This window comes from Macaca thibetana, chromosome 3, assembly GCF_024542745.1.
Source record: "Macaca thibetana thibetana isolate TM-01 chromosome 3, ASM2454274v1, whole genome shotgun sequence".
NCBI lineage: Eukaryota > Metazoa > Chordata > Mammalia > Primates > Cercopithecidae > Macaca > Macaca thibetana.
This window is the reverse complement of record NC_065580.1, coordinates 175,793,309-175,805,857: the sequence shown is the minus strand read 5'-3', so window position 1 is coordinate 175,805,857 and position 12,549 is coordinate 175,793,309. Positions and strand designations below refer to the sequence as shown.

General features: G+C 34.2%; 2 protein-coding genes across 5 annotated transcripts in view; one reads left to right on the top strand and one right to left on the bottom strand.

Moving 5' to 3' along the window:
- Nucleotides 1-12,549, bottom strand: part of LOC126949611 (ATP synthase subunit f, mitochondrial-like) — a 739,455-nt gene that overhangs the window by 510,860 nt on the left and 216,046 nt on the right. The window lies entirely within an intron of this gene.
- Nucleotides 1-12,549, top strand: part of NCAM2 (neural cell adhesion molecule 2) — a 566,845-nt gene that overhangs the window by 439,818 nt on the left and 114,478 nt on the right. For all 4 annotated transcript variants that reach the window (XM_050782162.1, XM_050782165.1, XM_050782164.1 and 1 more), the window contains exon 11: nt 2,933-3,029. In XM_050782162.1, the coding sequence (XP_050638119.1) occupies nt 2,933-3,029 (97 nt within the window). The remainder of the gene's footprint in view (nt 1-2,932; nt 3,030-12,549) is intronic.

Genomic DNA, 12,549 nt, shown 5'->3' with positions numbered 1-12,549 from the left:
TTTGTGGTTCCCCAAAACAGTTACACTAGCACCATCGAAGATTACTGATCACAGATCACCATAGCAAATTTAATAATAATGCAAAGTTTAAAATATTGAGAGAATTACCAAAAAGTCAGAGAGACAGGACATGGGTAACTGTTGCTGAAAAAATGGTGCTGCCAGCTAGAATGGCGATCATTAAAAAGTCAGAAACAGCAGGTGCTGGAGAGGATGTGGAGAAATAGGAACACTTTTACGCTGTTGGTGGGACTGTAAACTAGTTCAACCATTGTGGAAGACAGTGTAGCAATTCCTCAAGGACCTAGTACTAGAAATACCATTTGACCCAGCCATCCCATTACTGGGTATATACTCAAAGGATTATAAATCATGCTGCTATAAAGTCACATGCACACGTATTTTTATTGCGGCACTATTCACAATGGTAAAGACTTGGAACCAACCCCAATGTCCATCAATGACAGACTGGATTAAGAAAATGTGACACATATACACCATGGAATACTGTGCAGCCATAAAAAGGATGAGCTCATGTCCTTTGTAGGGACATGGATGCAGCTGGAAACGATCATATACCAAAACAAATACCGCATGTTTTTATATACAGAAATATACAGAATATACAGAAAACCAAATACCGCATGTTCTCACTCATAGGTGGGAATTGAACAATGAGAACACTTGGACACAAGAAGGGGAACATCACACACTGGGGCCTGTTGTGGGGTGGGGGAGGGGGGAGGGATAGCATTAGGAGATATACCTAATGTAAATGACGAGTTAATGGGTGCAGCACACCAACATGGCACATGTATACATATGTAACAAACCTGCACGTTGTGCACATGTACCCTAGAACATCAAGTGTAAAAAAGCAAATGGTGCTGAAAGATTGCTTGAATGCAGGATCGCCACAAACCTTCAATTTGTAAAAAGAAAAAAAACAAACACTATCTTTCAAGCACGATAAAAACAGACACAATAAAACAGGTATGCCTGTATTTAAATATGAAGAAATAGTTTTATCAGTAGATGTTTCTAGTAGATGTTTATCAGTAAATGTTTACCAGTAGATGTTTCTTGATTAATATTTTCAATGCTTTGCACTTTTTAAACATTTAAATATTTTTACTTGATGTTTTATAATATACCCTTGTCATCTTATATTTTCATACAATTATATAACATTTCATTGTGCTGGGTTTAAGTGTAAAACCACTATTGGACTTTGGTTTTATGTTGCTTTCCTAGAATACATCAAATAAGCTTCAGGGTACATGATTTGGCCAGATTATATCTAGAGCATGTGTGCGGGGGTGTGTGTGTGTGTGTGTGTGTGTGTGTGTGTATGTGTATGTGTATGTGTGTGTGAATCTATGCCATGATGGGTGTTTTCTTTATTTATTAAGCATACAACATGATAAAAGATTCCTTATTTAAGATAAACTTTTATCTGTTGATAGCTGAATTCCCAAGAACACCACCAAAAAAAAAAAGAATTGAGCTTTTAAGAAATTGTTCCAATGAAAATGGCTCTACTTAAATTATTAATCTTAAGGAGCTGTGTAATAGTCACGTTTCTTTGTTGTGGCTATCCTGTCTTGGCATTGTATTGATTCAGTGAACACATTCTTCTCTGTTGAATTTGCAAATAACTTTCTCATATGCATGTAGAATAAGAATTTTTGGTTAAATCCATTTTTCATTGGAACAATTAGTTTAGAGTTAAAATAGCCTTGCTTATTAAAAGCTACACATAAGGAAAAGGAATATTTTAATCACTTAGCAGTAATTATGTAAGAGCTGTTACAAATGCTAAGCTCATTCCTATGATTGTTTCTAGATGGACAGCTGACTAGAAAATGAATGACACAGCTTTTCTGTACTCTTTCAGAATTATCATCTTCAATGGACCTCAAAATTGCACTCTTAGTTAATAGCCTCCCATTACCACAAAATCATTTTTCCCTCTTTTGGGATAGAGTTGAAATTAACAGCAACTCTTGTAAGCATATTCTCTCTTAATAATAGTTACAGAGATTGAAAATTATATCTATTACTATCATCAAATCTCTTATCTAAATTGATACTTCAGAATTTCTGTACATTAGAATTACAGGGTTTGTCTCAGTGTTCACCAATAGAATCCCTAAAGGTTAACTTAATTATGGATTTCAAATGTGTAAGGATAGAGGTCAGCTATTTTCTACCTAGACTGAAAAAAGAATGATAGGAATTGAACAGAAATGCAGGCAAGATACTGTTATTAGATAGCGAGAAAAAGTACCTGTCTATAAGTATTGTTGCAAAGAGCAACATTTTCTTGCACAATATGTTCCTGGAAAGATTTCTTTAAGAATGATCCTTCCTCCTTCATTACTATTATATGTTCAATAACTCAAAACAGGGAGAGAAATATCACATATTTGGAGCCTTTCTTGAACTTTAAAGCAAACTGGTCTGAGGCCAAAACGTAGAAAACAGTTAACAATGCTTTTATTACAAGCTTCCTGTTTTCAAGTTTACACCTACATTGACTGCAAACTATATATATATATATATATATATATATACACACACACACACATTTCAAACTGTGTGTGTACTACTTTCTGAGCTTTACATATATGTAGATCTATTGGTTTTGCTATTTAATAGATACATCAAAGTGGTGCCATTTGTTTACTTAATGAATTAATAGATAAATTCTGATTTGCCTAGTCCTATGGATATTATAGGCCCATGGATATATCATAAAAGGATTTATATTATTTAGTAATGCTTACTTGATAAAGAAAATTAAAAATATATGGTAAGGAGTTGTTGGGTAAAAAAATGAAACATGTGAAAGTGGTAGTCATACTGGGGTTTATTTTAAAACTTCTGTGATGTTTTAGAATTGTAACTTTTGTTATTATAATTATTTCAGATTGCACCTACATCTGACAATGACTTTGGACGCTATAATTGCACAGCCACTAATCGCATAGGAACAAGATTTCAAGAATACATTCTTGCTTTGGCTGGTAAGTGTAGCACAATACTTTGTGAGATCTCACACAATATTTCTGAAAGCAAATGAAAATTTCAGTTGATAAAGTAGTCTCATTTATATGTGGGAGATAAAACAATGGATCTCTTGGAGGTATCTGGTAGACTGTGGTTACCAGAGGCTTGGTAGTGTATTGGGAAGGAGGGTATACAGAGAGGTTACTCGAGGAGCACAAAACTACAGTTGATTACAAAGAATAAGATATACTGTTCAGTAGTACAATAGGGCTATAATAGTTAGCAATGAGTTATTGTATATTTCAGAATAGAAGGATAGATTTGGAATGTTCCAAACACAAAGAAATGACAAATGTGTGAAAGAACAGACATGCCAGTTACTCAGATTTGATCATTATATGTTGTCTGCTTATATCAAATTGTCACATGTTCCCTGTAAATATGTTCAACAATTTTGCATCCATAAAAATTTTCCAAAACCTTAGACTTCAGCGTGTCTATAAGAAAAATATGAACTTCCAAAAAGTGGGTGTCGTGTAATTTTAAATGTTAGCAAAAATATCTTTTACATTTTTATAAGTAACAATAGAGATTGCTTCATTGTGTCTGCTATACAGTGAGCACACAGAATGTATTTACTCATCAGGATTGACTTTAAACCCTGATTCAAATCCCTCCAACTTTAAAATTGAGATATCTGTGAAAGAAATAGAGAACATATGTTTTAAGAAATTAAATTATATTTCAAATAAAGACAGAATCCTGACAAAAAAATTAAAAATCAAAACACTCTGAGAAAAAATGAACTGTAATTGATATATATTAAACTTTTAGTCTTGAAAGTACAAATAGCTATCTTACTTCTGAAGGAAAATAGAAAATTGAAGGTTGCATAAATGTGGTGAAAATGTTTTATTTTGTGTGTGTATATATATATATGTTAATATTCTAGTTTTACCTCTAAAGCTTAAAGATATAGAAATACTAACAGATAGAATAAAAAATTCAGGAAAACCAGAAAGCCAGATATTGTTTACTTATTTATAAAATTTGCCACTATGTTTTACAAGACTGGTGAGGAATCCTAAAATACATTTTAAAAAATAGTTTATAGGCCGGGCGCGGTAGCTCACACCTATAATCCCAGCACTTTGGGAGGCCGAGGCGGGCGGATCACGAGGTCAGGAGATCTAGACCATCCTGGCTGATATGGTGAACCCCCGTCTCTACTAAAAATACAAAAAAAAAATTAGCCTGGCGTGGTGGCAGGTGCCTGTAAGTCCCAGCTACTCGGGAGGCTAAGGGAGGAGAATTGCTTGAAACTGGGAGGCGGAGGTTGCAGTGAGCCGAGATCGCACCACTGCACTCCAGTCTGGGCGATAGTGCAAGACTCCATCTCAAAAAAAAAAAAGTTTATATAGCTCAAATGGAAAAAATGTGATTTACAGTCTTCTAAGAGTAAGTAAAGTAATATCAGAAAATTATTGTAATATTATATTTTAACAGACTTAAAAGCTTCTGTAAAGAAATTTTAAAACCTTTTCAGGTAGAGATTTTATCTATAACTTTAATTTTATATTAAATTCAGAAAGATGTTCATTTTTACTGCTATATAGATATATTGTAAATATTAATATCATTAATCATAAAGGCCACGAAGGGAAATTTTTAAGCTAATAATGTCAAATTATTATTTAACTTAGATAAGCTGCTATTCTCCAATTCAAATTTTACCACATTGATAGAGAAGGGAGAAAAGAGATTACATGGAAAGAATTGACAGAAGAAGGCAGGGAGAAAAAAAATCAAGATGAGAGTTTAGAAATGTGAAGAAACTGTTATACAAGCAAATTAAATTATAAGAAAATGAAGTGTGCTAAGTCTCACCAAAATGCATTGATAATAAATTGAAGAATCAACTATACTAATAAGAAGCATTCACTACTCAAATTAATTCCAAGCCTTTGGAAATTATGCAACTTTTATTTAAATTAGTATATAATTTTATAAATAATTAGATATAGGATCAATATATGTGTATATATATGTATATATAATGTTATTAATATTGATCCAGTATTGTATATTGCCATTTTATAAATGATGTGTTTTTCCATTAGGTACAACTTAATAAATGACCAGAATTTTGGGGAGGGTGTATTAATACTTGGTATTTAAAACATTATGTTGATTAGGTTTAAATAATTCCATGAAATTCACAGGTAATGTTTAATGTGCACGCACCTTCATATCTCATGATACTGACTGCAATATTGTTCATTGAAAAATATATTTTACTCCTATCCTTCTAGTGAATATATTAAATTAGAGAGTTTTCTTCTGTCCAACCATAATAAAAATTAAAGTTTTGCATTAAAGCTGAGTTAGAAAATATTGGAAAACTTTTTTGAATATTATTCTGCAATTCTGCTAATATTCCAAACTTTATACAATTCCAGGCTAAGAATTTGTTTTAGAAGAAGGTGGATTCAATTGAAATTGTAATGAAGATCTAAAAATGATTCAGACACTCAGCCTTAGATAGGAAACATACATTTAAACATCAACATTTATAAATACGATTTATGTTATGGGACTGTTCTTTAATACTAATATTTGGTAGAAAACTTAATCTGTCCTGCAGCATCCAAACACTGAAACTGTACTGTGATTTTAAATAAGATGTAAGATATATATACATAAAAAATATAAATATTTCCAAATATATGAAGCTACCACAGTTCAAGATTTCATTGGCTTATTTGCCTTGTAAAAGGTCAAGATTATTTGGCATATGGTATTTTAGAGTGTAACAGAATACCTTACTTCCAAAGGGAATAAATTAAGAGCCAAAATTTAGTGTGAAATTTTTGTACACATTCAGTGGTAATATAGGAAAAATTTACTTTTTCAGCGTTCAAAAATTTTTTTACTTTTTCCTCCCATTTGTCCTCCCTTCCTTCTTACTCCCTTACGTTTTCCCTTTTTAATAATTCAGCCCTACATCGGAACGAGGTAGGCATCTGTGTGGGAGTAGGGTGAAGCACAGAAGCCTGGCATGGGGTGTCAAAGCCTGAGCAGAGTGAATGGAGTGGAAGGCGTGTTGCAGGGGTCCAGTGTTGCGATCCAGGCAGGGTAAAAAGAGTGCCCATGTGCCAAGACAGAAACAGCAACCCAAAGAGGCTTGTTGGAGGCCATTCACCTAAGTGAAATAATTCAAAAACAGAAATTCAAATACCGCATGTTCTCACTTGTAAGTGGGAGCAAAACAGTGTGTACACACATGGAAAAATAGACACTGGAGACTTCCAAAGGTGGGATGCTGGGAGAGAGATGAAGACTGAAACATTACTTGTTGGGTGCAATGTTCAATATTCGGGTGATGGACACACTAAAAGCCCAAACTTTACTAGTACATAATATGTGATTGTAACAAAACCCCCTAAACCTATAAAAATAATATAAAAATGAAGTATTTTTGAAATGGAAATAAAATAAGTATATATATTTGGTTTAAGTCAGATAACCCTAAGCAAGGACTTTCCATTAAACTCTGACTTCCTATTAATGAGCAAGAGTTGGTGTAGTCTTCTTTTACCTATCTCCTCTGTCTTTAGAAAATTGGGAAAAAAATGTAATCTTTCTATGTTGTTATAGAAATATGAAATATTCCACATACATGCTTGACAATTTTGTTTTCTTAACTTTTAATCAAAATATTAACTAGAAATATAGGAGAGACAAATATGTATATGTTTTAAGACTTCACCATAAAATTGGGTTTTAAAATGTACCTCCTAGGTGTTGATCCTGCTTTCTAGTGGGAAACATTCTCTGTTTGGATTGAAGTACATATCTTGAATCAAATTAAAGTTGTACAGCACGTAAGGCTAAATAAAAGTTTGACTATATAGTGTTATTTGTTCCTTACAGTTTTCTACTTCCAAAAGATGATTATCTGAAAAGGCATTCTGTATATTTATATGCATGTGTATTATTTCTTTTTTTGAAAAATCGTTACCCTACATTTTAAATATTATTATCAAGTAATTGATAATATATTATTATCAAGTACTCAATAATTTATTATCGAGTAATTGATAATATAATATTATCAATATATTTCATTTATATATTTTTAAATTTCTTAATTCATTTCATCATTGTTATATTTTTTAACTGATGGACTTTTTTATATTACACCTTAATCCTAAATATAATAATCCCAACTTTGTTTCATTAATTGATGCACCTTTTTGATAAAGTCACCTTCTCCTGGGCAATGTGATGGGAGGGACTTGGCTGTCATCAGGTAGTATGTCCAGCCCCTGGGGAATGAGAGCCTCAGCTCTCTAGGAGTTTCTGTGCAGTCATTCCAAGATTTACCTAATAACAGTATTGTGACAACTAAGTGAGTTAATGCATTCAAATAACCAGCACATGGCAAGTATTCAACAAATATTAGGTAGGTATTATTATGGCATAATTATAGTTCTTATTGGTCACTTTTCTTTTAGATAGAAGTCAGTACCTTGATGCCTCTTTAGTTATTATACATAAATCTAGACATCAAGGACCAAGGCATAGTAAAATGAGATAATGACCTTACTTATTCTGAACATTATACTTCTATTAAATAATATAAAATTCATTTGACTTTTGTCATTTTTTTCCATTTAGGAGTTCGTCCTACCGATTTTTTACACAAACTGCTATTAAGAGAGGTCTCTGATACTGTGCTTCACAATTCATTTTTTTAACCTCAGTTCAGGACTCTCTACTTACCCCTATTAAATCTCATCTTGTCAGTTTTGACTCACTTTTTAACCTACTGAAACCCTGTCAAATTCAATATTTTAGCTCTTTTTTTCAGGATTGATTTAAGTCACAAGTACAGTACCATGAAGCACTCATCTGTATTTTCACCTAAGTCAGGATAAGCCTGTGTCAGTCATCCTTGAGAACAGAGGTCTGCTTACAGGTTAAACTGGATCAATTGAATAGATTTCTAAAGATATGGAATTATGGCCGATCTACTGGTCCGTGTACCCAGATTTTATCTTAGCCAGACCCATGCTCCATAACACTTGAAAGCATGTTAAAATTAGTTCATTTGGTATCACCCTTTCTTCACCTAAATATAATGCCAGGTTTCTTTAACATAATCAGTTTTATTATCTAGCCTGGAAAAGTCTACATCTGGATTTTTTTTTAAAACTCATTAAGCAAACAGTGATATTCAGAAACTATTCATAACATATTCTTGATTTTCTCATTCTCATATTGTTATGAAGAAAAGGAAATCGGGATAACTTGACATTATTTTCAGAGAATCCATGTTTACATCAATGCCTAATCACTTTTTAATTCATTCACTCAAAAAATAGTGAATTTCTAGTAGGTGCCAGACATTGTTCTAGATCTTAGGAATCTGAAGATAAATAATGTATGGAATCTGGTCTTTACCCATAAGTTAGAGTTCAAAAGATATAAGGTTGCTGTAGAAATGCGAATCAAAGGTTTGGGAGAATAAAAATGAATTCTGACTGGAGTTCTTGGAAAAGGCTCTCAAAAGGTGTCAACTTTTGAATTGAGTCTGAAAGAGGGAGTAGAAACAGGTCCAGAGAAGAAGAAAGGGAAAGACTGAAAGAAACATCAAGGTTACACTTGTACATAGGCACTATGCTCTGAAAGGATAGGTACTGTTAATGAGTAAGGCATTTAATGAAAGACTGGAAGGGTATATTGTGTGAGAAGACCCATGTTGGTAATGTGAATAGAGAGGTAGAGAGAAATTAAGTTATAGATCTTAAAAGCATTCATCATGTTGGCAGGGCAAGGTGGCTTATGCCTGTAATACAAGCACTTTGGGAAGCCGAAGCGGGCGAATCATCCAAGGTCAGGAGTTTGAGACCAGCCTGGTCAACATGTTGAAGCCCCGTCTCTAATAAAATACAAAAACAACAACATCAAAAAAATTAGCCAGGTGTGGTGGTGAGTGCCTGTAATTCCAGCGACTCAGGAGGCTGAGGCAGGATAATTGCTTGAACCCAGGAGGCCGAGGTGGCAGTGTGAGCCAAAATCATGCCATTGCACTCCAGCCTGGGCGACAAAAGCGAGACTCGTCCTCCTCCTCCTCAAATAATAATAATAATAATTCATCATATTTACATTCTGTCTGGTATACAATGAGGGATTCTATGGAGAATATTAGAGGTAAAAATGGGAAAATCAAGATCAGATCTCTGGACTACTTCAGTTTAATCCATGGACTTGTAAGGACAAAAAAAAGAAATTATTCAGGGAGATAGTGTATCTACTTTGAAGGATAAATGTAAATATAATTGGTGAATTACTGTGAAAAAAATCTAAATAATAATTTGGATTTGGCAGTTGGTAAAAACTAGGTGAGTAGTGAAATGAGAAGGAATTTACAGCATTCAGATGTATTGCAGGTGGGCTATAATATATTAAGCTCACAATTTTTCTTGCTCTGTTCTGGATGCTATAGCAAAATATATTAGACTCTGTAATGTATTAGCAACATAAATATATTGCTCACAGTTCTAGAGGCTGGGAAATTCAAGATCAAGGCACCATCAGATTTGGGTTTTGGTGCACATTGAATAACCGAATTGTTTTTTATAGATGGTGCCTTCTGTGTGTCCTTACATAGTGAAAGGGGCAAACATACTTCATTCAGCCTCTTTTATGGGGGCACTAATTTTATTCATGAGGGTGGATGTCTTATGACTTTATTACATCCCAAAAGACCCCAACTCTTAATAATATATTCAACATATAAAATTTGGAGGGAAGCCAGCATTCAAACCACAGCATAATCGAAACAAGAAAAATGTATATAAAACCTTATGGAAGTAAGGTAGTCACTCAAAACAGAAGTAGATAGAACCTATCTCAGCACAGAAGTCCCTGAGTTGCAAACAATTATGGTGACACTGCATGTAACAGTGTTACTGGATCTAGTAAATTCAGTTACTTATGTTCCAATTCTTTTAGTATTTGAGACTTTTACCAGATAGAAATTGATGAGGAAATCAAGCAGAAACTGATTTATTATAAAGAACAAACTGGTTATAAAATCACTGGAAAGGCAGAGAAAAGACCAAAGATAGCCACCAATATTCTACCTTCAAGGTCACAAAATAGCATAAGCGTGGTCCACATGTGAGGTCTGCAATGACTAACTAGAGGTCAGGGAGCCCTGCTGCCAGGTTACCCCTCAGCTGATAATCACAGCCACAGCACTCCAGAAACTGGATGAATAGGCTGCTGAGTGGGAGTTCGGATGCTTCCCTCATTCATATCTGCAGAGCTTCTTGTCCATGTGCACCTCCTGAGAAAAGTGGGACTGACATTCACACCCCTCCGGCAATTCCAAACTATATACACGTGCTTTTCATTCTAGGTTCACTACAGGAAACTTAGAACCATAGCAGCAAGTAAGTCTAGGAAATGAAGATTTTAGCCTGTAATTTCTTATGATGAACAGGAGTATCTGAAATCATAGAATTTGAATCTGTGTGTTAATAGAAAAATATCTAGGATACAGTTTAAAACACCATTCTGAAATAATATTCATGATAGCGCTTCCTTTTGAAAGAGGGTTTACAAAAATCAGACTCTTCAGATTCCTGGATCTAAGTTCAGCAACACCACAGCCTCATATGTGGAAAAAGAGCACAGTTAGTGTCTATGAACCATGCATGCTAGGAGACCAAATTCTCAGAAATAAAGATGTTGGGGCAGAAATTAGAAATAATCTATTGAAACACAGCAACGAGGAACAAAGGAAGAGTATGTTTCCTGAGAAGAGGGTGGGATTGAAAAAAAAAAAAAAAGAGATCTTTATAATTCATAGTAATAACACTGAGAAGAAAGAATAAAATTCCAAAGAAGAAGAAAAAGGAAGAGAAGAGCTATCTGATAAAAGAAGAGCTATCTGATAAAAAATGGAGAAGACAAAAGGAAAAGACATGTCATTCACAGATGGAGGGTTTAGTCTTGGAAAATGAGAAGATAGACTTCCATTATCAGTTAATCAAGAGGTGATAGCTCTCCAAGACATTGATTACATTGAAGCATTACTCACTGTAGCCAAGATAGCCAAGATATAAAGATGTACAGCATTATCTCACTTATATGTGGAATTCTAAAACAGTGGAACTAATAGAAACAGAGAGAAAAATGGTAGTTGCCAGGGGCTGGGGAGTGGGAGAAATGGGAAGGTGTTGGACAAAGATTAAAAAGTTTCAGTTATGTAAGATGAAGAACTTCTGGGAGTTTAATATACACAAGTTCATTCAGTAACACCAGAGATTGTATCCATCTGACTCCTAGGTCATGGCACCAACTCCTTGCCATTACACAGCTCAAAAACTTCTGAGCTGAACATCGTATTGTACCCATTACCTACCATTTGACTAAAACATTGATACATGTCAATGGATACAAAAGTATGTAATAGAAGGAGGCTGATGATCAGGGAGGGATAGAAAAAGTACAATGACTGACATTTACTAAGAATTTTAATGTATTCTAGGGTCTAAGTGCTCAACATTACTTGATATTTCCAACAACACTAGCAGCAGTACTATTCTTATCTCCATTCGAGAGGGAAAACTACTGCAATGTGAAAAGATTAAGTGACTTGTCCAAGGCAGTAGTTGACGAAAGTGGCAAGGCCAGGCCTTGAATCCATAGACTCCCAGGACATACATATCCAGTCTTTTAATCCAACAGTTTACCAGCACATTAGAGGTGAAGAGAAAGGGTAACTAAACAAATAAGTATATGCACAATTGGTTTTCTATTCATTTATTCATTCATTGAGTGGTGAATGGTATTCGTCAATTTTTGGGATATAAGATGCTAGGAAATAGTTTAGAAAAATATGGTAACAATGAAGGGATAACAGTGTGTGAAACTGAGCATCCGATGAGCCTCAGTTGAAATATTGAGCTGTGTCTGAAAGTCTTTTAGAATAGATCCATATCTTTGCATACACCCAGTGCATTAGATAAGCCAGGATCCTGAGCATGAGACTGAAAAGACCGAGACTAATGTTGTAATGAAAATGAAGCTCCTGAATACCATTCCCAGGAAAGTGATGTGATCAGAGTGGTTCTTTACAAAGATTGATTTTGCATTTGCATGCCTCATGCATTGATGTTTTTATTGGACATCCAGTAGAAAAGGAAGCCAAGAGCCACTAATGGCATTACAGGAAAAGTCAGAAAGGGCCAGGGCTTGGGAGGTAACAGAGGAAATGGGAAGGAAGAAATGGATACAAGAATTATAATGCAGGAATTATTAAAATAGTGTTTGACTGATTGTGATGTATATGATAGATAGGAATCAAGGGTGAAGGCAATTACAGAACAATCCAGAAAGTGAAGAGAAGAATTAGAGATGTTGATTCTAGGCACATCTGACACTATTCACTTAGACATGTTCTGTATCTTTGTATATTATTTTTCATTACTGAAATATTTAATTCATCAAGTATTTCCTGAG